Source organism: Palaemon carinicauda, chromosome 28 (assembly GCF_036898095.1).
Source record: "Palaemon carinicauda isolate YSFRI2023 chromosome 28, ASM3689809v2, whole genome shotgun sequence".
NCBI lineage: Eukaryota > Metazoa > Arthropoda > Malacostraca > Decapoda > Palaemonidae > Palaemon > Palaemon carinicauda.
In genome coordinates this window covers 95,863,344-95,888,003 of record NC_090752.1, presented here as the reverse complement: position 1 = coordinate 95,888,003, position 24,660 = coordinate 95,863,344, and the positions used below count along the sequence as shown (strand labels likewise).

At 37.8% G+C, this 24,660-nt stretch overlaps 1 protein-coding gene and 1 pseudogene across 1 annotated transcript; both read right to left on the bottom strand.

Annotated features, from left to right (window-relative positions):
- Positions 1–13,186: 13,186 nt before the first annotated feature.
- Positions 13,187–13,993, bottom strand: LOC137621949 (uncharacterized). The gene has a single exon (XM_068352448.1). It carries the CDS (start codon positions 13,991–13,993, stop codon positions 13,187–13,189), a length of 807 nt encoding a protein of 268 aa, XP_068208549.1.
- A 186-nt stretch (positions 13,994–14,179) lies between these two features.
- LOC137621948 (piggyBac transposable element-derived protein 4-like) lies at positions 14,180–15,530 on the bottom strand (annotated as a pseudogene).
- Positions 15,531–24,660: the final 9,130 nt, after the last annotated feature.

The following is a 24,660-nucleotide window of genomic DNA, read 5'->3' as shown; positions in this document are numbered from 1 at the left end:
GATGGCCGAACTGGATCAGAAACAGGAGGTGAGGAATCCTCAACTCAGCGAAGAGACGACCAGGAGGTTGGAAAGCCTTGAAAGGAAACTGTTGGAGAAGAACGGTCAAGTGGAGGCATTACAGGCGACTATAAACTCTCAAGGTCTTCAAATTGAGAAAAATCAAACGGTAATCAACCAATTACTTGAGAAGATGTAAAATGTGGACTTCCGACAAGTCCTCCTCGATGAAAAAAGAAGAAAGGCTCCGGCAAAGAGAAGCAAAACTGAAGTTCAGAGAAGCTAAGCACTGGGGACTGGAGTCAAAACGGGCAGATTCAGGAAATCCGCGCAGACGTCAATGGGAATTAGAATACTACGAATTCCTTGTAAAGAGTCGTCAGTACGCCCTCGATATTGGCTTCGTTTTTTATGACCATGGTGATTTTTGGTTACCGGTTTGGTTTGTTCCAAACTCCCCCACTGGATACTTCCGAATATTTTGAGGCGACTCTCGCAGAAACATAGTGTTAAATGTATAAAACAGACTGGATATTTAACAAGCCTTACGGCTTTAGAAAGGATTTAGCGAAAGATGAAGAATGGGAAATAATTCAGAGGAAAAAGAAGGAGTATATCGAAAAATTGCGGAAAGAAATTGCATTTGATAAACAGTGTGAAAAGCTAGGAAAGGGGTCGCAGCAAAGAGACCACAACAACGGAGAGGGGCTACAACAACATAATTCGTGTATACGAGGGGTGTGGGAACTAAAAAGAGGTCAAAGAACTTCTAATGCAAGGGGTGTGGGAACTAAAAAGAGGTCAGAGAACTTCTAATGCCAAGGGGTGGGGAAGCTAAAAAGAGGTCAAAGAACTTCTAATGCAAGGGGTGTGGGAGCTAAAAAGAGGTCAAAGAACTTCTAATGCAAGGGGTGGGGGAGCTAAAAAGAGGTCAAAGAACTTCTATTGCAAGGGGTGGGGAAGCTAAAAAGAGGTCAAAGAACTTCTAATGCAAGGGGTGTGGGAGCTAAAAAGAGGTCAAAGAACTCCTATTGCAAGGGGTGGGGGAGATAAAAAAAAAGGCCAAAAAACTTCTAATGCAAGGGGTGTGGGAGCTAAAAAGAGGTCAAAGAACTTCTAATGCAAGGGGTTGTGAGAGCTAAAAAGAGGTCAAAGAACTTCTAATGCAAGGGGTGTGGGAGCTAAAAAGAGGTCAAGGAACTTCTATTGCAAGGGGTGGGGGAGCTAAAAAGAGGTCAAAGAACTTCTAATGCAACGGGTGGGGGAGCTAAAAAGAGGTCAAAGAACTTCTAATGCAAGGGGTGGGGAAGCTAAAAAGAGATCAAAGAACTTCTAATGCAACGGGTGGGGGAGCTAAAAAGAGGTCAAAGAACTTCTAATGCAAGGGGTGGGGAAGCTAAAAAGAGATCAAAGAACTTCTAATGCAACGGGTGGGGGAGCTAAAAAGAGGTCAAAGAACTTCTAATGCAAGGGGTGGGGAAGCTAAAAAGAGGTCAAAGAACTTCTAATGCAACGGGTGGGGGAGCTAAAAAGAGGTCAAAGAACTTCTAATGCAAGGGGTGGGGAAGCTAAAAAGAGATCAAAGAACTTCTAATGCAACGGGTGGGGGAGCTAAAAAGAGGTCAAAGAACTTCTAATGCAAGGGGTGGGGAAGCTAAAAAGAGATCAAAGAACTTCTAATGCAACGGGTGGGGGAGCTAAAAAGAGGTCAAAGAACTTCTAATGCAAGGGGTGGGGAAGCTAAAAAGAGATCAAAGAACTTCTAATGCAACGGGTGGGGGAGCTAAAAAGAGGTCAAAGAACTTCTAATGCAAGGGGTGGGGAAGCTAAAAAGAGATCAAAGAACTTCTAATGCAACGGGTGGGGGAGCTAAAAAGAGGTCAAAGAACTTCTAATGCAAGGGGTGGGGAAGCTAAAAAGAGGTCAAAGAACTTCTAATGCAACGGGTGGGGGAGCTAAAAAGAGGTCAAAGAACTTCTAATGCAAGGGGTGGGGAAGCTAAAAAGAGATCAAAGAACTTCTAATGCAACGGGTGGGGGAGCTAAAAAGAGGTCAAAGAACTTCTAATGCAAGGGGTGGGGAAGCTAAAAAGAGGTCAAAGAACTTCTAAGGCAAGGGGTGTGGGAGCTAAAAAGAGGTCATAGAACTTCTAATGTAAGGGGTGGGGAAGCTAAAAAGAGGTCAAAGAACTTCTAATGCAACGGGTGGGGGAGCTAAAAAGAGGTCAAAGAACTTCTATTGCAAGGGGTGGGGAAGCTAAAAAGAGGTCAAAGAACTTCTAATGCAAGGGGTGTGGGAGGTAAAAAGATGTCAAATAACTTCTAATGCAAGGGGTAGGGAAGCTAAAAAAAGGTCAAAGAACTTCTAATGCAAGTGGTGGGGGGAGCTAAAAAGAGGTAAAAGAACTTTTAATGCAGGGGTGGGGAAGCTAAAAAGAGGTCAAAGAACTTCTAATGCAACGGGTGGGGGAGCTAAAAAGAGGTCAAAGAACTTCTATTGCAAGAGGTGGGGAAGCTAAAAAGAGATAAAAAAACTTCTAATGCAAGGGGTGTGGGAGCTAAAAAGAGGTCAAAGAACTTCTAATGCAAGCGGTAGGGAAGCGAAAAAGAGGTCAAAGAACTTCTAATGCAAGTGGTGGGGGAGCTAAAAAGAGGTCAAAGAACTTCTATTGCAAGGGGTGGGGAAGCTAAAAAGAGGTCAAAGAACTTCTAATGCAAGTGGTGGGGGAGCTAAAAAGAGGTCAAAGAACTTCTAATGTAAGGGGTAGGGAAGCTAAAAAGAGGTCAAAGAACTTCTAATGCAAGTGGTGGGGGAGCTAAAAAGAGATCAAAGAACTTCTATTGCAAGGGGTGGGGAAGCTAAAGAGAGGTCAAAGAACTTCTAATGCAAGGGGTGTGGGAGCAAAAAAGAGGTCAAAGAACATCTATCCAAGGGGTGGGGAAGCTAAAAAGAGGTAAAAGAACTTCTAATGCAAGGGGTGTGGGAGCTAAAAAGAGGTCAAATAACTTCTAATGTAAGGGGTAGGGAAGCTAAAAAGAGGTCAAAGAACTTCTAATGCAAGGGGTGGGGGAGCTAAAAAGAGGTCAAAGATCTTCTATTGCAAGGGGTGGGGAAGCTAAAATGAGGTCAAAGAACTTCTAATGCAAGGGGTGTGGGAGCTAAAAAGAGGTCAAAGAACTTCTAATGCAAGGGGTAGAGAAGCTAAAAAGAGGTCAACGAACTTCTAATGCAAGTGGTGGGGGAGCTAAAAAGAGGTCAAAGAACTTCGATTGCAAGGGGTGGGGAAGCTAAAAAGAGGTAAAAGAACTTCTAATGCAAGTGGTGGGGGAGCTAAAAAGAGGTCAAAGAACTTCTAATGCAAGTGGTGGGGGAGCTAAAAAGAGGTCAAAGAACTCCTATTGCAAGGGGGTGGGGAAGCTAAAAAGAGGTCAAAGAACTTCTAATGCAAGGGGTGTGGGAGCTAAAAAGAGGTCAAAGAACTTCTAATGCAAGGGGTGTGGGAGCTAAAAAGAGGTCAAAGAACTTCTAATGCAAGGGGTGTGGGAGCTAAAAAGAGGTCAAAGAACTTCTAATGAAAGGGGTGGGGAAGCTAAAAAGAGGTCAAAGAACTTCTATTGCAAGGGGTGGGGAGCTAAAAAGAGGTCAAAGAACTTCTATTGCAAGGGGTGGGGAAGCTAAAAAGAGGTCAAAGAACTTCTAATGCAAGAGGTGGGGGAGCTAAAAAGAGGTCAAAGAACTTCTAATGCAAGAGGTGGGGGAGCTAAAAAGAGGTCAAAGAACTTCTAATGCAACGGGTGGGGGAGCTAAAAAGAGGTCAAAGAACTTCTAATGCAAGAGGTGGGGGAGCTAAAAAGAGGTCAAAGAACTTCTAATGCAAGAGGTGGGGGAGCTAAAAAGAGGTCAAAGAACTTCTAATGCAAGAGGTGGGGGAGCTAAAAAGAGGTCAAAGAACTTCTAATGCAAGAGGTGGGGGAGCTAAAAAGAGGTCAAAGAACTTCTAATGCAAGAGGTGGGGGAGCTAAAAAGAGGTCAAAGAACTTCTAAAGCAAGGGGTGGGGGATAGATGTTGCCAGCGAGGCTTTGGGGAAGGTGCGGCGGTGTCTGTTGTTCTTTCTGATGCGCAAAATTAATTAAATACAAGTAAAAACAGGGCATTAAATACGTATTATAAATACTAAACTCTTTCTTATCTTGACAGCACATATGAAATCTTACAAGTTCCAACATGTATAAGTGCTCCCGAAACACGAGTCAACGTTTTACTTCTGATTGTAGGATATCCTCGCAAGTGTAAGGTAGAAGTACAAGGTAATTCTTTTGAAGCAAAAGGTAATCATTATGAATATGGAAAGAAATATTTGCTTATACTTCTACCTTTGAATATGGAAAGAAATATTTGCTTATACTTCTACCTTATGCTTACAAGGATACCCTTCAGTTTTATGAATACCTCCCAATATCCGTCAACATAACGATATCCTTAATGTGTTGGTCTGAAGGCTCACTAGGATTATTAATTATAATTATTTTCTTTATCCTACATGCTGTAAAAGTATTAATCAAGAGCCTAAACAGGTCCCGAATAGAAGTTTTTTTAACTTTCTCAACAAAACTGTATGTACCAGGACCATATTCGATAATTTCTATGATTCCACCCGGTGCTTCAAAACTAATCTCATGTGACGCCATGTTCGGTTTTGCGTCAAAAACCAATGATGCCAAGCCACTTGGATGCATACAACTAAATGATGTACAATACACTGTTAAAAATAAGCCGTAAAAGAAACGGTAAAAGTCCTAGAATAAAATGGTTTCAGGCATTTGCCGTTTTAAAAACGGATATATTGACGTAAACGATTGGTATTGTGGTCACCAATCCGTAAACGACAATAACAAAGTAGGGTAAAATTACGGTCGCCTGTATTTCACTGAAATACGACTGAGAACAGTAGATTTTTACAGAGAATTTCCGATTAAAATTATGGTATTTTTAAAGTGTATATTATTACATTTTCAAAGGCAACTGACATACTATGATGTCTATGAAAAAAAACAAGCAATTTAGGTTTCCTTGACGACATTTTATAGATGCAAATCGAATAAAAGAATTTCTAAGACTTTTTTTTTTTTTTTTGGAAACTTGTTCTTTTCAGTACCAAAGGCAAACGATCTTATTCTTGCAACATTTCAATTTAGGCAACAACAGAAAATAACGCATTTGAGTACTAAATCCGTTTAAGTAAAAGCATAAAGCAGATGCACTTAAGTAATATTTATGTAGGTAAGAGTTTCAAGTAATATTTACATAAGTTAGAGCTGCAAAAAAACAGACTTATTCCCCCGGCCAAAGTTTTCAAGAGTTGCCAGATACCTTTAAAGTAATTCTGTTTAGAGCCAAGTTAATCCTCTACTCTCCTAAGGATACAAAGTTTTATCGCCTCCTTCCTTCTCACATGGGAAGGATGGAATACAAAAAAGAAATATTATCAGCCTAAAAGTCTTTCCAAATAAGAGATAAGGACTCGAGTTATGAATTCGCTATTCGAAAGTGCTTGGTGAGCCCCCTACCCATCTCCCGCCCCCTGGTCATCTAGTAAAGGAGGTGAAGTTGGCTTTTAGCATGATAAGCTTGGGAAAAGTCTGCTTTTTAAATTAACCTTGGTAAAATCTTGCTTTTCAAATTTGTTTTCTTGAACGTCGACTTTGCAGTTGGTAATGTGGACTAGATATTTAAAATCTAATATATGTTCAAGTTGATATACTTATAAATGAATATTGTTCTACATAAATTAAGACCCCCTGGCTGAAGAAAAAAAATAACAACCACTAAAATGGAACGAGGTTAGTAAGTAAAATCCTCCGAAGCATTTTTTGTGGGTGTCTACCCAATAATAATAATAATAATAATAATAATAATAATAATAATAATAATAATAATAATAATAATAATAATAATAATAATAATAATAATAGATTCCAAAAAGATAAAAGAGGCTTTGAAACATGTTAAGTAAAATTACTTGAATTAATTTTTAAATTGAGTGCAAAAAACAAAAAACAAAAAAAATTGGTGTCTCCAGATCACCAAAATCAGGTTTTGGAGTATTCAAAATAGAGAAATCAAATTTTTAAGCACCCAGATCAGAGAAATCCGGTTTTGCAGTCTCCAGATCAAAGACAACCAGTTTTAGAGTCTCCAAAAAAAGCAAAATCAGGTTTTAGGAGTATTCAGAACAGGGAAATCAGATTTTGGAGTACCCAAAACAGAGAAATCAGGTTTTGAAATATACAGAACAGCAAAATCAGGTTTTTTGGAGTCTCCAGAACAGCGAAATCAGGTTCTAAAATATCCAGAAAAACAAAATTAAGTTTTGGAATATCCAAAACAGCGAAATCAGGTTTTAAAATATTGAGAACCGCAAAATCAAGTTTCAAATATCCAAAACAGTGAAATCAGGTTTTTGGATTATCCAAAACAAAGAAATAAAGTATTGGAGTATTAAGAACAGTGTAATCCGGTTTTAAAGTATCCAGAACAGCAAAATCACAATAATAATCATCTCTCTCTCTCTCTCTCTCTCTCTCTCTCTCTCTCTCTCTCTCTCTGTGCGTGGCGTAATTGTTTTATACATAATTATTAAGTTATGAAGATAGTCAATGAAATAACAACTCTCTCTCTCTCTCTCTCTCTCTCTCTCTCTCTCTCTCTCTTCTCTCTCTCTCTCTCTGTGTGTGTGTGTGTGCGTGTGTATGTGTGACGTGGTTGTTTTATACATAATTATTATGCTATGAAGACGATCAATGAAATAACAACTCTCTATCTCTCTCTCTCTCTCCCTCTTCACGACTGATTATAAGGATAAACCTCAAACATGGGGAATCCAAGGATATCACCCATCAGGACTCTATCCAAGCGGATATCCAATCAACTGACTGATCGAGGGAACTCGAGAAACGTTAAAATCAACCGATGTAACTCAGCGTTTATCAGTGGCTATGAATGAACGTAATCCTTTAATGGCAGTTGTAATGGCATCTAAATCATCTTCAATTGATGTATTACAATAAAGTGGAAGTAATGACAGGAATGTTGGTCGCCCATTGCTAAAACCTTCCATTTTCTCTTAGCCATATGGATGAGCCTTTCTTTTTTTTTAGAGTTTCTGAGTTAATTTTATTGCTTTTATTCATGAGGGAAAAGCAACATGAAAGGCTTTTGGTTTCTGCAACTAAATCTTTTAATGAATAGTAGTGCGATGAATAATAGTTCTTCGGGAAGGAATTTCTTTGTTACTAAAATTTGGTTCGGGGTCAATACAATAAAAGGTGAATATTTTACTGATTCAAAAAGGTTTTTCGTGTTTATACATATATATTTATACAAAGATACTTATATTTTGTACAAACATACATAAACTGTTTATACATACATATATATATATATATATATATATATATATATATATATATATATATATATATATATATATATATATATATATATATATATATATATATATATATATATATACTACATACATACATACAATCATATATGCGTAAAATTCACTAATGCCCATGCCTTTTAGATGTAAAGAACCACAAGGAAACATGAAAAAAATTGAGCGAATCCTAAACGGATTCGTCTCGTATATTTTCTATTTCATGATCCTGTCTAGAAAATATAAGGGACAAAACCTTTCAGGATTCGCACAGTTTTAATTTGGGATATTGCGTTATGCGAGTATATATCGGAATATAACTTTTATCAATAGCGATAGGGAGCTTATCTATAATTACAACAGAGGTGAAAACGAAAACTTCTAAATACAAAATTCTACTCACACTTCAGTTTCTGGAAGTGTATATTAATAGCAAGCGAATGAAACTCTTGTGGGTGAAACATTACAAAACGAAATAAAAAACACAATATCCAAATGGACCAAGTGAATGAGACAGGAATAGATAGGAACATCTTTCCTAAGCAATACATTCAATGTAATACTCTAGAAAATAAGCCAATCCTGGAAAACATACTCTATTTAATTTCCCATTTCATCATTACGAAGGGAAGACGAGAATATTTCTGAATACTGAACTGGGAAGAATAAGGATATAGAGTTGATCATTGCAAGCGTCGAGTGATTTGCTGGCTAATTGATTAATAACAATCTAATGCCGTAGCAACACTATTATTATTATTATCATTATTACTTGCTAAGCTCAACCTTACATGTGAAACAGGATGCTATATGCCCAGGGGTCCAGCAGGGAAATAGCCCAGTGAGGAAAGGAAACGAGGAAAAATTAAACATTTTTTAAGAACAGTAACAACATTCAAATAAATATTTCCTATATAAAATCTTTAACGAGAGAAGAGGAAGAAAAATAAGATAGAATAGTGTGCCCGAATGTACCCTCAAGCAAGAGAACTCTAACCCAAGACAGTGGAAGACCACGCAACAGAGGCTATGGCATTACCCAAGATTAGAGAGCAATGGTTTGATTTTGGAGTGTCCTTCTCCTAGAAGAGCTGTTTACCATAGCTGAAGAGTCTCTTCTACCCTTACCAAGAGCAAAGTGGCCACTAAACAACTACAGTGCAGTAGTTAACCCCTTGGGTGAAAAAGAATTGTTTAGTCAACTCAGTGTTGTCAGGTGTATAAGGACAGAGGAGAACATATGAATAATAGGCCAGACTAATCGGTGTAATAGTAAGCACATAAAAAAATGAACCGTAACCAGAGAGAAAGATCTAATGTAGTACTGTCTGGCCAGTCAAAGAACTCCATAACTCTCTAACGCTAGTATCTTAACGGGTGGCTGGTGCCCTGGACAATCTACTACCTAACACGTTTGGTCATTGGAGTCGAATACAATCTTTCAAGTATAGGCAGCTTTAATATTGAATATCTAGGAAAACAGCAGGCGTTTATTCAAATATAACAAATATGCAATTTAAAAGCTAGAATGAAGAATAGCTCAAAAGGGAATTGACTGACTAACTACTGTTATTGCTGATAAAATGCGTTGAAGATTCTAGATTATTGACGTCAAATATATATTTTTCAGTTAGAAATTCTTTCAACTAAGAGAGAAGGCAAATCCTAATGTATACAACAGTTCTTATCCTAAAAGTATTCGCATTAGATATTCCAACAATACCTCTCCCAACTCCCGCTACTCTTACTCCTCTCACTTCCGATTCTCCCCCTTTTTTTTTTTTTTTTTTTTGGTAGATCTATGAAATGTTGAAATGTCAATATCATCAAATTCGCGTAAATGAGCAAACTGTTCTAAAAATGACCTCAATCTGTGAATGAATTTTATTTCTTTTGTGGATACAGGTGTTAGTATTGAGTCAGTAGATGACCGGGAGTAATATCTTTGGAAACTGTCCCAATGAGTATAAAATCCCAAAGATGATACACAAATCTTTCTAGTTGTCTGTTATCCGTAGTTTGTCTGTCTGTTCCCTATCTGTCTTCTTCCTAGGGTTGTTGTGGCCTATTGGTAACATCTCTGCCAGGTGATCGCCAGACTGGGGTTCGAGTCCGGCTCAATTTCATTAGTTCCTTTAGTGTCTGCAACCTCACTATCCTTTTTTGCTATGGATGGTATGATAGAGCTTATAGGTCTACCTGCTGAGTCATAAGCAGCCAAGGCCTACCCCTCCCTGGTCCTAGCTTGGGTGGAGAGGGGGTTTGGGCGCTGATCATATTTATGTATGGCCAGTGTTTAGGGCATTGTCCTGCTTGCTATGGAAATCCTTTTAGAGCAATGTGACTGTACTTTGCCTCAGCCATTCATGAGTGGACTATAAACCTTTAAAAGTATCATCAAGAGATTTTTTGATGAGTAACATGAAAAATCTGACAACACATAAATAAAAAAAATATCATAAGGAATTAAATTATACATCATCAATATCTATAATACTTAGCAAATAAATAAACGAGTGAATCATATTGTTTACATTTGAAGGGGGATGAGGGAAATAACAAAAGAAGAGGGGCCTTCGCTTTCCTTTAATTCTTATGGAAACCTTTATGCTTTACCAAAATGTTGTAACAGAATTTCGACTTATTGACTCGAGTAAAGAGCATTTTGAACTTTATAAAACTCATTTTTTGCGCATCTTTCATGAAAAACAATTCTATCAAAATTCAAAAAAGGAAAACGTATTTTTGTTTCCGCTATAGATTGTTGGAAAACTAACTGTTCAAAGGGTTTCTGTGATCTTACCATTTTGATAAAATTGTTTTGGATTAGTGGAAACGTTAGCGACCCACTAATCTGTCGGTCCAGAGTTCAAGCTACGCTCACGGCTCAATAGGTTTTAAGAAAACACTACCTTACTATCCTTGATAGCTTAGTATTTAATAAATTTGATATGACCAACATGAAAAATATTAAAATTTTGACCGATGTATAACCACAAGTTCAATGTGATAACTCACAAAATATTCTTATCTCTCATTCTTATGCTGTTCATCTGAATGATTCTATCATTATTCCAGATCTTTGGAAAGACGAGAAACTTAAGGATTCCCCTTTTGGAAGATTACAGCTAAGCCTACAAATATTTTTTATTAGCATCCGCCAAATAAGAATATTATATATAAATAGATTAGATAAGATACTTAAAAACGGTAAATGCAACTAAATAAAACTATATAATTAAGCTTTAGAAAAACTTGAGAAAAAATACAAAAAAGGTACCCTGAAAATTCAACATTTTATTGTTTTGTCTTCATTTTATCCAAATTTGGAATTTGTATGACAGCCTCCATTTAACAAGAAGTATAAGAGAGAGAGAGAGAGAGAGAGAGAGAGAGAGAGAGAGAGAGAGAGAGAGAGAGAGAGAGAGAGAGAGAGAGAGAGCTATCTCAGCCAACACCCGTTTTGTAAAGCCCTTTATATAAAAAGCTCGCACTGAGTCTATTAGGGATTGAGAATTTTCCAAAGTCCAAAGGGGGGGGGATCATAAAATTCTGAAATGGCTTTTTTCCCAACGAATTCCAGACCAGTTGCCTCTGTGCAGTTTACGATTACCGAAAATAATAGAAGTTGCAGTCAGAGGAAGAAGGGCGTATGAACAAGGCCATCTAAAATACTCGAGACGGCCTGGCAGCGATTTTAGTCTTCTGGAAGCGTTTCAAACGTTATAGATGCTATTTAAGAAAAGGTCTGTAAGTAATTTTAGTATTATAGTAGTATTTTGAATGCCTGGTCTGAGGCAGTCCTAACGACCATTTGTATTGCAACGCCAAAATACAAAATAACAGATAGAAATCAACCAAGTATGATATGATTTCTGATTGGAGGTTACGCTTGTGGCACATCGCCAAAGTAACAGATGGCAATCAATCAAGTATATATGATATGATTTCTAATAGGATAATATACATTACTAAATATTCAATCATTCATCAAACAAGAATCTTCAATCTTGAAATCACAAATTTTAAGTAATTTGTATTTTTCCTAACAGTACTTACCTCGAACTACTTCCTTAGGAGTATCTGGGATTCTCCTCCCAACCGACCAGAATTTTGTGTAGCTTCCCCTATCTCCATTTTCTATAGTGGGTCCCTCTGTGGCGGATGAATACTCGGCCTGAGGCGACCCGGTCAGCGAGAGCGCGTGGCCAGGTCTTGGTCACCAGTAAGTTTTTGATAAATATGGTATCAAAGTCCTGTAAGACACTCGGGGGAAGGATGGGCGGGCAATAACCCTAAAGTAGACCGAGGTAAGTACTGTTAGGAAATATATAAATTACTTAAAATTTGTGATTTGTTCCAACACGGAGTACTTACCTCGAACTACTTTCTTAGGAGACTTTTACTTTAGGAGGCGGGGGTAGTCTTACGGACCGAGAGACCTGCTGAATAATAAAGATTGAACCTAGATAGGAGCCTAGGTTCTTCTGACCACTAACGGGATATGAGACTTGGGGAGAACTACACAAAAAACTATTGTGTCTAAGTAACTCACCTCAGTAAGGATCTCCGGACATGGGCGTCTCCACTGAACGTTTCTCACATGGGAGGAGTAAGGGAAAAAGGGAATGGAGGGGAAGCGGGGACAAGTGGGGGAAAAAGTAAGGAAGGAACTTGTGTCGCTTGGAATTACTTTCCATGTGCTTCCCCGGGGCTTAAACCTTAAACCTTTTGGAGCGCAGAAATGACCGGACCAATGGAGAAGAAGTCCAGAGACTTCCTAGTACAGTCCTTCAGGTAGTGGGCCATAAAGGTGGACTGCCTGGACCATGTGGCCGCCTTCAGGATCTGGCCCACAGCCATGTTCTTCTCGAAGGCTAGCGAAGTGCTCAGGCCCCTAATATCATGGGGCCTCGTCTTACCCGGCACCGAGGATCCGGCACTGTCATAGGCTCTCTTATTCACTTGCCGTAACCAGAAGGAGATAGTGTTCCTGGACACTGCTTTCTTCACCATGCCCAAGGAGACGAACAGACTCTTAATCCCAGGGCGAAATCTGGCTGTCCTTTCCAGGTATTTTCTAACTGCCCTGACCGGGCATAGCAACAAATCCCTCGGATTGTCTGATCGCGGAATCGCTGGCACTGAAAATCCCTCAAACCTAGGGTCCCAGGAGGCTGGGTTTTGCGTCTTGGCCACAAAATCGGGCAGGAACTTGAAACTCAAATCCTTCCAGCCTTTCGAGTGCGAAACCTCGTACGACAGCCCATGGAGTTCGCTCACTCACTTAGCCGAGGCCAGAGCGAGAAGGAAGACAGTCTTGAGGGTGAGCTCTTTGTCCAGAATGTCCCTGAGGGCCTTGAAGGGTGGCTCAGACAAAGCCTTAAGAACTCTGGCCAAGTCCCACTGCGGCACTCTAGAAGAACGGGGAGAACACAATTGTTCGAAGCTCTTGATGAGCATCGAGATTAGCCGGGAAGCTCCTAGATCTAGACCCTCGAGGAGAAAGACCTGGCCCAAGGCAGCTCGGACACCTTTGATAGCCAGGATAGACATGCCTACGTCGTCTCTCAGATAGACTAGGAAAGCTGCTATCCTATGAATGGAGGCCTCCAACGGCATGAGGTTCTGCGAGGCGCACCATTTTGTAAAAGTGGCCTATTTCGCTTGAAAAACCGCGACTGAGAACCGTCTCAGGTAACCCGACATCCTTGTTGCGGTCTTTGATGAGTATCCTTCCTTCCTCAGGAGCCGCTCAATAACCTCCACGCGTGTAGGCGGAGGGACCGAGGGTTTTCGTGAAACCTTTGGAAGTGCGGCTGACGGAGGTGGTCTTCTCTGCCCGGAAGGGGCCAGGGTGGAAGGAGCGCCAGTTCCTTTAGGTCCGCGAACCACTCTCTCTCCGGCCACCAGGGTGCTACCAAAGTCATCCACAGGTTCTTTGCTCGTCTCACTCTGTTGAGGACCTGCCAGAGCGTCCCGAAGGGAAGGAAGGCATACACGTCGAGGTTGTCCCAATAGTGTTGAAAGGCATCCTCGAACGCTGCTGTTGGGTCTGGCACTGGAGAACAGAACACGGGGCACTGTGCATTGAGTTTTGTGGCGAAGAGGTCCATTATCGGCGACCCCCATTTCAAGATAACCATCTGAGCCACTTCTGGGTGTAGGGACCACTCCGACCCTACCACTTGGCCCATCCTGCTGAGGCCGTCGGCTAGGACATTCCTCTTCCCTGGAATGAACCTGGCTGTGACCTCGATTCGCTCCTTTGCGGCCCATTCCAGGATCTTTATCGTGAGACTGCACAACTCTTTAGACTTTAGTCCTCCTTGCTTTTTCACATAGGCTACCACCGTGGCGTTGTCGCACATCAGAGCCACCGTGTTTCCTCGGAGAAGGTGGACGAATTCTACGCATGCCCTCTGAATCGCCATCAGTTCCAGGACGTTTATGTGAAGGTTCTTTTCTTTGGGGGACCACTTCCCCTTCGCTGATTCGTTGAGAAGATGGGCTCCCCATCCCTCCTTTGACGCGTCCGTGAATAGCAGCATCTCCGGGGGATCGATCGCGAAGGCATTCCCTTGAGGGTGTTCGTTCTGTCGTGCCACCACTTCAGGGTTTCCTCCGTCTCCGAGGACACCGTGACCATCTTGTGCGGGGACTCCCCCGGGGTCCAAAATTCTTTTAGGTTCAACTGAACTGCTCTTAGTTTGAGTCTCCCCCAGGGGACCAACTTCTCAAACGACACCAGGTGAAAAGCATCCCTTATTTGTCCATTTTAGTGTCTTACATTCAGATAGGTACGAGTACAACTTGGTGTCTTTCATGTCTACACCACCCATGACATGATTGTAGTCATCATCAATATGAGGAACAATTTTGTCAGGTTTGCCTGTTCTGTTTACAGTTTTATAGTCTGCTTTTGAGGAAGTAGATAAAAGAACAGGTATTTTCTTGCCATCCTTGTAAGTCACACATAACAAAGGACCCTTTCTATGCTCTGAAACCTCTTTGTTTTTCAATTTTGTCTTTATAGCATCCATAGGCAATCCTTTACGGTTAGTGCGAACTGTTCCAGTTGCTGTTGTGCCATTTTGCCTAAGATCTTGAAATAGCTTAGGTGAAGAAAAGTAATTATCAAGACCTAGGTGATGACCACGATGAAATAACCCTGCTTTCTCAAGAAGCCTCATAACAAGGTCATATGTGGCCCCATTATCACTTACTTGCATACCAGCTGTTCCCCTATATATTTCAAAAGCATATGTATAGCTAGTTCTTGCCTCGCATAAACACCAAACCTTTATCCCAAACCTAGCATGATGCTTGTTTGGCATATACTGTCGCAAATGAGGGGTCTTACCTCTAAAGCCAATAATACTTTCATCAATGGATATTTTGCATTCAGGGTAATAATGACTTTTGAAAGTTTTCTGGAAGTGATCAATAACTGGTTGTATTTTATACAATTTATATGCTGGGTGATCTGGTGGTGGCATTTTTGAATTGTCTGCAAAATGCAGAAACTTGAGTAAAACTTCAAACCTCTCTCCGTTGAAGTGGTTAGAGAACCACGGTGTTGCCTGGCTTGGATTTGTACTATCCCAGTAAGACGCTAGGGATGGTTTCTTGATAAGCCCCATATTCAAAATAAAAAGAAAACATTTCAAACATTTCATTCACAAATGTTTGACCTTGTTTGATCCATAAGTTGACCGTAAACCTTTTCTTTTGTTGAAGATACTCAGTATGGGACTGGATCCACTGACTTGCATACAAATTAGTTTCATCAACAATTTTCTGAACAAAACTATCTGTAATAAAGAGCTTCAGGTATTCTATTGGTTAGGCATCGTGTTTTGGGGGATGGATTGGTTCACAATGGCCTGTGAATCTTACAGGAGATGGTCCAACTTCATTGTCTAATACCCTCATCCAGTCTCCTTCATTACTTCTATTACTATCGGCATTATCATCACTTTCATCATCAGTAGAAATATCTTCCTCACTAGTATAACAGCCATCATAATTGCTATCATCATCATCAGTCTCTGACTGGATAAAACTCCTATCATTCTCATCATCCATAATAATCAGTTGTGATAATCTGGAAAGGTAACCTTATGAAAAGTACTATTATATATATATATATATATATATATATATATATATATATATATATATATATATATATATATATATATATATATATATATATATATATATATATATATATATATATATATATATATATATATATATATATATATATATATATATATATATATATATATATATATAATATATATATATATATATATATATATATATATATGTGTGTGTGTGTGTGTGTGTGTGTGTACACACACAAAATTGAAACAGGCAACACCAAAGACCATCTGAGAATACCGTAAGGGTTTTATTGTAGTGTATTACAGGGCAATGTAACCTAGGAAAACAACTACTTTTTCTTATAGAAAAATTTACGCTCTCTTCGAAAATGACACTCGTTCCCGTCGCAAATAAATAGTTTCAGAAATATATATACATCTATATCCAGTTTTATTGTAGTGTATTACAGGGCAATGTAACCTAGGTAAACAACAACTTTTTCTTATAGAAAAAAATACGATCTCTGCGAAAATGACACTCGTTCCCGTCGCAAATGAAGTTTCAGAAATATATATACATCTATATCCTACGATAATAGGGGACCCCCATTGGGAACTCGGGGTTTTGGATGGGGAAAACATACTGGGGAAACGATATATAATCGTAAAACAAGCCTTTTCTTCTCTACACATTACCTACTTGAATGTATTATAATCGGAGGAAAATACAAAACAGTATATCTTGATAAACTTTGGAGGTGCCGTTGCAAAGATTATTCCATGAAAAAATACAGCAACTAGTGCTGCCATCGTCTGATGTAGATCAAATGTTAGCATTCCATGCTAACATTAGCACCCGTACCTATGTACGTTCGTGCATACCAGTTTTCGGCCTGCGCAAAAATCCTTCCCCCTGCACAGAAGCTTTTCCCCCTCCAATTACTAGTTTTATTATCGTATAACTTTTAAAATCATCTCATTTTATATTCCCATTCAATATAATTTATCATACATTCCATTTTATCTTCCTATATTGTTTTTATTTCTTTTGTTATTTCCTTTTCACTCCCCGGTTTCACATAAATACTTTCTCTGTACTAGTTTCCCTATTTAGTTCATTCATGTTTACCCTCTAGACTCAGTTGTTATTTCCTTAATCAATCACGAACCGATACGTATTCAAAGTTTACACAAGGGGGTTGTCTACTGCTATTTCCCTACCCCCCTTCCTTTATCTCTTTGAGTGGTCTGTTCATACCCCTTTCACCAAATCCTTTTCCCTTGAAACCTTTGTCCTAGTAAGGTGTCCGTCATTGCGAGTGAGATTTATTTTTTCGTATTTTGCGATGGAGGAAGTTATAGAAACTTGTAATGGCTGCAGTATTCCGTACCTAAAAGCATTTGCTAAATTCCATGGTGATTTTTATGATTCTTCAACCAATGTTGATAATTTTCTGAAAGCACACAATGTAATTCCTCAACTCTTACAATGCCCCAAGTGCTTTTCCCTCCTACCTTACAGGAAAGTTATTCACGTGTTTTATTGCAATACCGAATCTAACATACCTAAAACCAAAAAGAAATGTCGTTGTGGTTATGCCATTACTTCTTAAGAAGGTACATTTTTGGGAAAAAGTCGTCTACCCCCATGGTAGATATTATTTGCAAACCACTTTTTACATAAACATTGGCCCTATAACCATCCTCATCCTAGTCACAGGAGTTAAGCCGTCAGTCTCACCCTCCCGTGACCCGCAAGTTTCGACGTCTTTTTCATAAAGGCAAGTCATTCCTCAATACAGTAGTAATTATATGTGTTTTGTAACCGGGGAACTCCTGGGTTAGGTTAGGTGGGTTTGTTAGGTTCTGTGCCCTTTTGTACTTGTTATATATTTTGCATAACTTATATGGAAAAATTATTCAAAATTTGTATGGAAATATCTATCATTATTATCGCTAGTAATGTCACCGTACCGGTGGTAACTCTGTGTATCATTCGTAATATGGAGAATTTTACCGTTCTCAGTAAATACCTGAGGTTTGTGACCTGCCATACTACTAGGTTAGGTTAGGTTAGGTTAGGTGGGTTTGTTAGGTTCTGTGCCCTTTTTGTACTTTATATATATTGAGTAAAACTTATATGGACAAATTATTCAAAATACGTATGGAAATATCTAGCATTGCTATCGTTAGTAATGTCATCGTGTCGTTGGTAACTCTGTGTGTCATTGGTAACGTTTGTAACGTTGCTAATGTTATCGTTCGCAGTACATTCGTAAGGGAAGTGACACCGTTGAACAAGTGCTTATATTTAAATATTTCAACACAACATATATGACAACAGTAATTATATTTAACCATTTTAACAGAAAATATATGTTTTCCTGTAGGAAATAACGTGATTTAACCGGTTTTCACCTTCATTTCATCCGTAATAACAGCAACCAATTCGTCAACTTAAAGTTAGCCAAATTGGTTGATCTGTTTGTTTGCAATTGAAATGAAGGTCAAATTCAGTTAAATCAAGTTATTTACTATAGGAAAACATATTTTCTGTTTGAAATCACACCCTGTAATACAATACAAATTTACCCTATATCCTACGATAATGGGGGACCCCAAGAGGGAATTCGGGGTTTTGGGTGGGGAATACATACTGGGGAAACGATACATAATCGTAAAACAAGCCTTTTCTTCTCTATACCTTACCTTCTTGAATATATTATAATCGGAGGAAAATACAAAACAGTATATCTGGATAAACTTTGGAGATGCCGTTGCAAAGATTATTTCATGAAAAAATACAGTAATCAGTGCTTCCAACGTCTGATGTAGATCAAATGTTAGCATTCCATGCTAACATTAGCACCCATACGTACATACCTGCATACCAGTTTTTGACCTGCGCAAAAATCCCTCCCCCTGCGCAGAAGCTTTTCCCCCTCCAATTACTCGTTTTATTATCGTATTCCTTTTAAAATCATCTCATTTTATATTCCCATTCAATATTATTTATCATACATTCCATTTTATCTTCCTATACTGGGTTTATTTCTTTTGTTATTTCCTTTTCACTCCCCGGTTTCACATAAATACATGCTTTGGACTAGTTTCCCTATCCAGTTCATTCATGTTTACCCTCTAGACTCCGTTGTTTTTCCCTTAACCAATCACGAACCGATACGTATTCAAAGTTTACACAAGGGGGTTGTCAACTGATATTTCCCTACCTCCCTTCCTTTATCTCTTTGAGTGGTCTGTTCATACCCCTTCCACCAAATCCTTTTCCCTTGAAACCTTTGTCCTAGTAAGGTGTCCGTCATCTCAAGTGTGATTTATTTTTTCGTATTTTTCGATGGAGGAAGTTATAGAAATTTATAACGGCTGCAGTATTCCGTACCTAAAAGCAATTGATAAATTCCATGGTGATTTTTATGGTTCTTCAACCAATGTTGATAATTTCCTGATAGCACACAACGTAATTCCTCATCGCTTACAGTGCCCCAAGTGCCGTTCCCTTCTATCTTATAGGAAAGACATTCATGTGTTTTATTGTAATACTGAAACCAGCATACCTAAAACGAAGAAGAAACGTCGTTGTAGTTATACCATTACTTCTTATAAAGGTACATTTTTGGGAAAAAGTCGTCTACCCCCACGGAAGGTGATATTATTCGCAAACCACTTTTTGCATAAACATTGGGACCATGAGACCCTCATGGAGGGTATCGACATATCCTCCAAAACTAGTGTCGATTGGAGAAGTTTCTATTCCGAGGTTACCGAATACTTCTTCGATAATCAAGAGGCGATTGGTGGTGATGGAGTAATAGTTGATATAGACGAATCTCATTTTTGTAAAGCTAAATACAACCGTGGTAGACCGTTAAGTGCCATATGGGTCTTTGGGGGTATTGAACGTGAATCAAAGAAATTTTTCATTATCCCTTTACTTCCCACCCTTCCCTTTCTACTAAACGAGATGCTGCTACTCATTCAGAAATATATCAAACCTGGTAGTGTTATTATCAGTGATAAGTGGTCTGCCTACAACTCTCTTTCGGAAATTGGTTACGAACATAGGACTATTAATCATTCTGAACATTTTGTTGACCCCCAAGACCCAACCATCCATACTCAGAATATAGAACGGCTCTGGAGAGAAGTGAAGGAGTAGGTTCAGAGACCTGGAATGAAGATTGAATATTTCATGCAATATTTTTCCAGGTTCTTTTTTACCCACTACTACCCAGAACATACGTTACTGCACTTCTTCATTACTGCCAGTCGCCTCTACCCTCCGATACAACAACAGCCAATGGACCCCCTAGACCCACAAGACCCCAATGCCCCTCATCCATCCACATCCCAGTCATAGGAGTTAAGCCCTCAGTCTCACCCTCCCGTGACCCACAAGTTTCGTCGTCGTCGTCTTCATATAGTGTCCTTTCATTATACGTCATCAAACTTCCGGTCCGCCATCTTGGAGGACAAACAAAGACGCGTTCAGTGAATAGCTGTGGTTGAACTGTTGAATAGTTAGCCATCTCATCAGATTCACATTCACACGATGCCCAGTTTTTGCGCTAATGTTGGCTGTGGGAATCGAGGAAGAAGAAATGACGAGTTTCTACCCCATACCGGGAGTTATTCAGAATCAGGACAAAGATACAGAAGAATTATCCAAGCGCAGATGTGACTTGTGGTTGACCAGAATATCACGGGCTGATCTACGTGAATCCTCACTACGTATCTGTTCTGATCACTTCATATCAGGTCAGTCTCGGCTAGGCCCTTAAAGTATCATTATTCCTGTGTAAACATGCTATATCCGATCGCATGGGTGACTTCACTTCACAAGTATCATCGTCAGTTCAGTGTGCAGTGTGTGTGGGGGAGGGGGCATCTCAATTTTTAAACACCAAAAGGGGCATCTCAGATTTTCAAAACAAAAATTAAAAGCACCCATATTGACTATACTAACAAAGGCTACTTACCTAGGTCTCTATTTCGTCGAGGTGCTCATGCCTATATATAATTAAGTGTATATTTATATTTATTTTAATTTGTGTATTAAATTGTGCAGACATACAGGTCTATGTGATGAATAAACATAATAATAATAATAATATCTGAATGCTGGTTTAACCCGAAGGGGTCTTCAGCTTATACATGAAACATCAAAAAAAATAATTAAACTTGCGGATTTAATTGCAAGGAGGCAAAACGATCATCCAAGAGCATTACAATAGAGTTTGTCCATCATATGTTTATATGTATATAAGAAATTTGTAACCAAACACAAACACAATGGTTAGGCATGAACTGATAAAGATTTGACATTATGATGCAAAACTTTTACATACATTTTGACAATCAAAAATTATAATACACAAGGTTATGCTAAATGATCAATATTAGCTTTATAATTATAAGCACTCTCTTCATTACCCCAGTGTTTATCTAATTTTGGACTTAAAAGCATTAAAGGAAAAAAAAACAAATTCTGGAAGCAGATTATTCAATGGAAATGTATGCCCACTCATGTTCTGGGTTGGCCGACAATACCAAGTAGTTCACCATATCAATGTATGAAATACTGGGAAAATCCTCAATATTTTGACTGAATGAATTCTGCATCTGGTATGGATCTAGGCCATCCATTAGATCGAGTTTCTGCTTGTAAAAACGTTTATCATCACCCGACAATTGTTTGACAAAGTCGCTCTCATTGTCCATATTCGCTGTAGCAGCCGCCATGTTTTCGCTTTGTATATCCTCCAGCATGGCCGCCGGCGATTCCCAGTGACGTCATTGAAAGGACTCTATAGGTAAGTCATTCCTCAATAGTCATTAAATGTGTTTTGTGACCGGGGAACTTCTAGGTTAGTTTAGGTGGGTTTGTTAGGTTCTGTGCCCTTTTTGTACTTTTTATATTTTGTGTAAAAGTTATATGGAAAAAAATTATTTAAAATATGTATGGAAATATCTAACATTGCTATCGTTAGCAAAGTCACCGTACCGTTGGTAACTCTGTGTATCATTCTCAATATGGAGAATTTTACCTCAGTAAATAGCTGAGGTTTGTGACCTGTCATACTACTAGGTTAGGTTAGGTGGATTTGTTAGGTTCTGTGCCCTTTTTGTACTTTTTATATATTGTGTAAAAGTTATATGGAAAAATTATTTAAAATACATATGGAAATATCTAGCATTGCTATCGTTAGTAATGTCATCGTGTCGTTGGTAACTCTGTATACCATATGTCAACGTTTGTAGCACTGTGTATCATTGGTAACGTTGCTAATGTTATCGTTCGCAGTACATTCGTAAGGGAAGTGACACCGTTGAACAAGTGCTTATATTTAAATATTTCAACACAACATATATGGCAACAGTGATTATATTTAACCATTTTAACAGAAAATATAGGTTTTCCTGTAGGAAATAACGTGATTTAACCGGTTTTTACCTTCATTTCATCCGTAATAACAGCAACCAATTCGACAACTTACAGTTAGCCGAATTGGTTGATCTGTATGTTTGCGGTTGAAATGAAGGTCAAAATCAGTTAAATCACGTTATTTACTATAGGAGAACATATATTTTCTGTTCGAAATCACACTCTGTAATACAATATAAATTTACAACACACTGTAATACAATACAAATTTACCACTGTAAGTTACACTCATAAAGAAATACACAAGTACAAGACACAAACAAAATCATAATTACAACAAAGTGTTACACACATACATTAGTGTGTATTTAATCATTACTCTGTTTTTTTAATTATTACACTGAAAAAGGTCCTCATAAGTGATGAGTTTCCCATGCATGAAAAGTGTTACCAAATTTTCAAGTGAAGCTATTCGGCTTATCCTATAATATATTTTATTCCCTAAAAGATTAGATGTCAGGATGCCTGAAAACTTTAAATCATTCATTCATTCATTCTCTAAAAGAGTGTGGGATTATAGACAATATTCCGTAAAATGATAGATAATTAAAACACTATCATTCAATTAAATAGCACAGAATTAAATATGCTTCTAAATCTAAATAAAAATGTATGCAGCAAGTAATGTTTACATTGGAGACCTGTACTCACGTGCGTCGTGTATTTACATGCAGTTGATAAAAATAATCAAATTAATCAGTAACGAACACTAACATACAAATAGTAATAATAATAAAACAACATGCAATATAAGAGTGGTGACACTTACGTTCAGCCGCGGAGTGACGAGGTGATAGAAGATTACTGTTTTCTTCATAATATGCTGCTTTACGAAAGAAAAAAACCCTTATTTACGATACTGCCACTCGATGTGGTGGGTATTGGATCATTAACACACTCACTGTCACTAATATACGTCGTTTCGAATATTAACAGCTAAAATAGCCAATAAACTAAGAACAACCAGATAAAGACCGCGGGAGGATGAAACGCGCCGCAAAAGTAAACAAACGAAGAACCAAATTCGACCAATGGCGAGCCGGCGACCAACCAGATCGGTTCACGAGCGAAAACACTTTCGACAAAATATTGTTTTCAGAATGTATAGCGACAGTGTTTGTCTGTTATTATGTTAAAATATAATATTATTATTACTTCATTTTAAAGCAAAATTTCCTTATTACGAAGCACGAAAAAAAAAGAATTATGCAAAATATTTATCTTTAGGCTACCATATGGTATCCTTGCATCAGCCAAGGAGCTTCACCTATCAGCTGATAATCATCGTAAATGGAAGAGTGGCTGGCTCATGTTATAGGTTCCAAATTCATAGCTCATTCAGCCACGATGTTAGAAATTATATGGATATTCAATGCTACTTTCAACCATCTTCTAGCTTACGCAGTTTACACTCATACCATTCAAAAGAGGAGACATAGTGCTCTTTAGAAGTACGAAAAAAAAGTCATTTCCTTTGTAATTATGCTTGAGAAGGAAATTGGAATTGTAGTAGAGTACTCAATGCTCATCTCCTTTTCAGTGATCTATGATTGAGACCAGCTCTAAGAAAACTTACTCTAACTGCATTCCATGACTTTCTTTTTCTAACTCTCTAATCAAATCTTATCTAACTTCTTTAAGTATTATCTTACCATTCTATTTTTTTTTCAATTAGACTTCTCATCTCGTCTTTGATATAAAACGATTAGTGATCAGCAACCAAGAGCCCTCTCCAACCAAGATACGACCAACGAGGGCCAGGCAATGGCTGATGATGACCCAGTACGTATACCTATAGGCTCCCCTAAACCCAAATCCTTAGCTCACAAGGTTGGTGAGGTTGCAGACCCTAAAGAAACTATCGAGTTTGAGCGGGAGAAATTTGGACAACTTATAAGACGTCCACAATACTATATACACACACACAAACACACACACACACACACACATATATATATATATATATATATATATATATATATATATATATATATATACATAAATATACATAAATATATATACATATATATATATATATATATATATATATATATATATATATATATATATACATATATATACATATCTATATATATACATATATGCTTATATATATATATACATAAATATATATACATATATATATATATGTATATATATATGTATATATATATATATATATATATATATATATATATATATATATATGTATACATATGTATATATATATATATATATATATATATATATATATATATATATATATATATATATATATATATATATAATGGATACATACATACATACATATATATGCACACATAAATATATATATATATATATATATATATATATATATATATATATATATATATATATATATATATATATATATATATAAACTGACGAATATAAAGTAATCTGAAAGGAGATAAATAAAAAGTGATATAGATAAAGACTGCAATAATAATGAAATAAAAATAAATGAAATGGTAAGAACGCTTAACAAAGTGTATACTAGAGTTTCACCTGGATGAAAAACGAACTAAAGTAATGATGAAAATGGTATTATTATTATTATTATTATTAGAAGCTAAGCTACAACCCTAGATGGAAAAGCAAGATGCTTCAAGCCCAAAGTCTC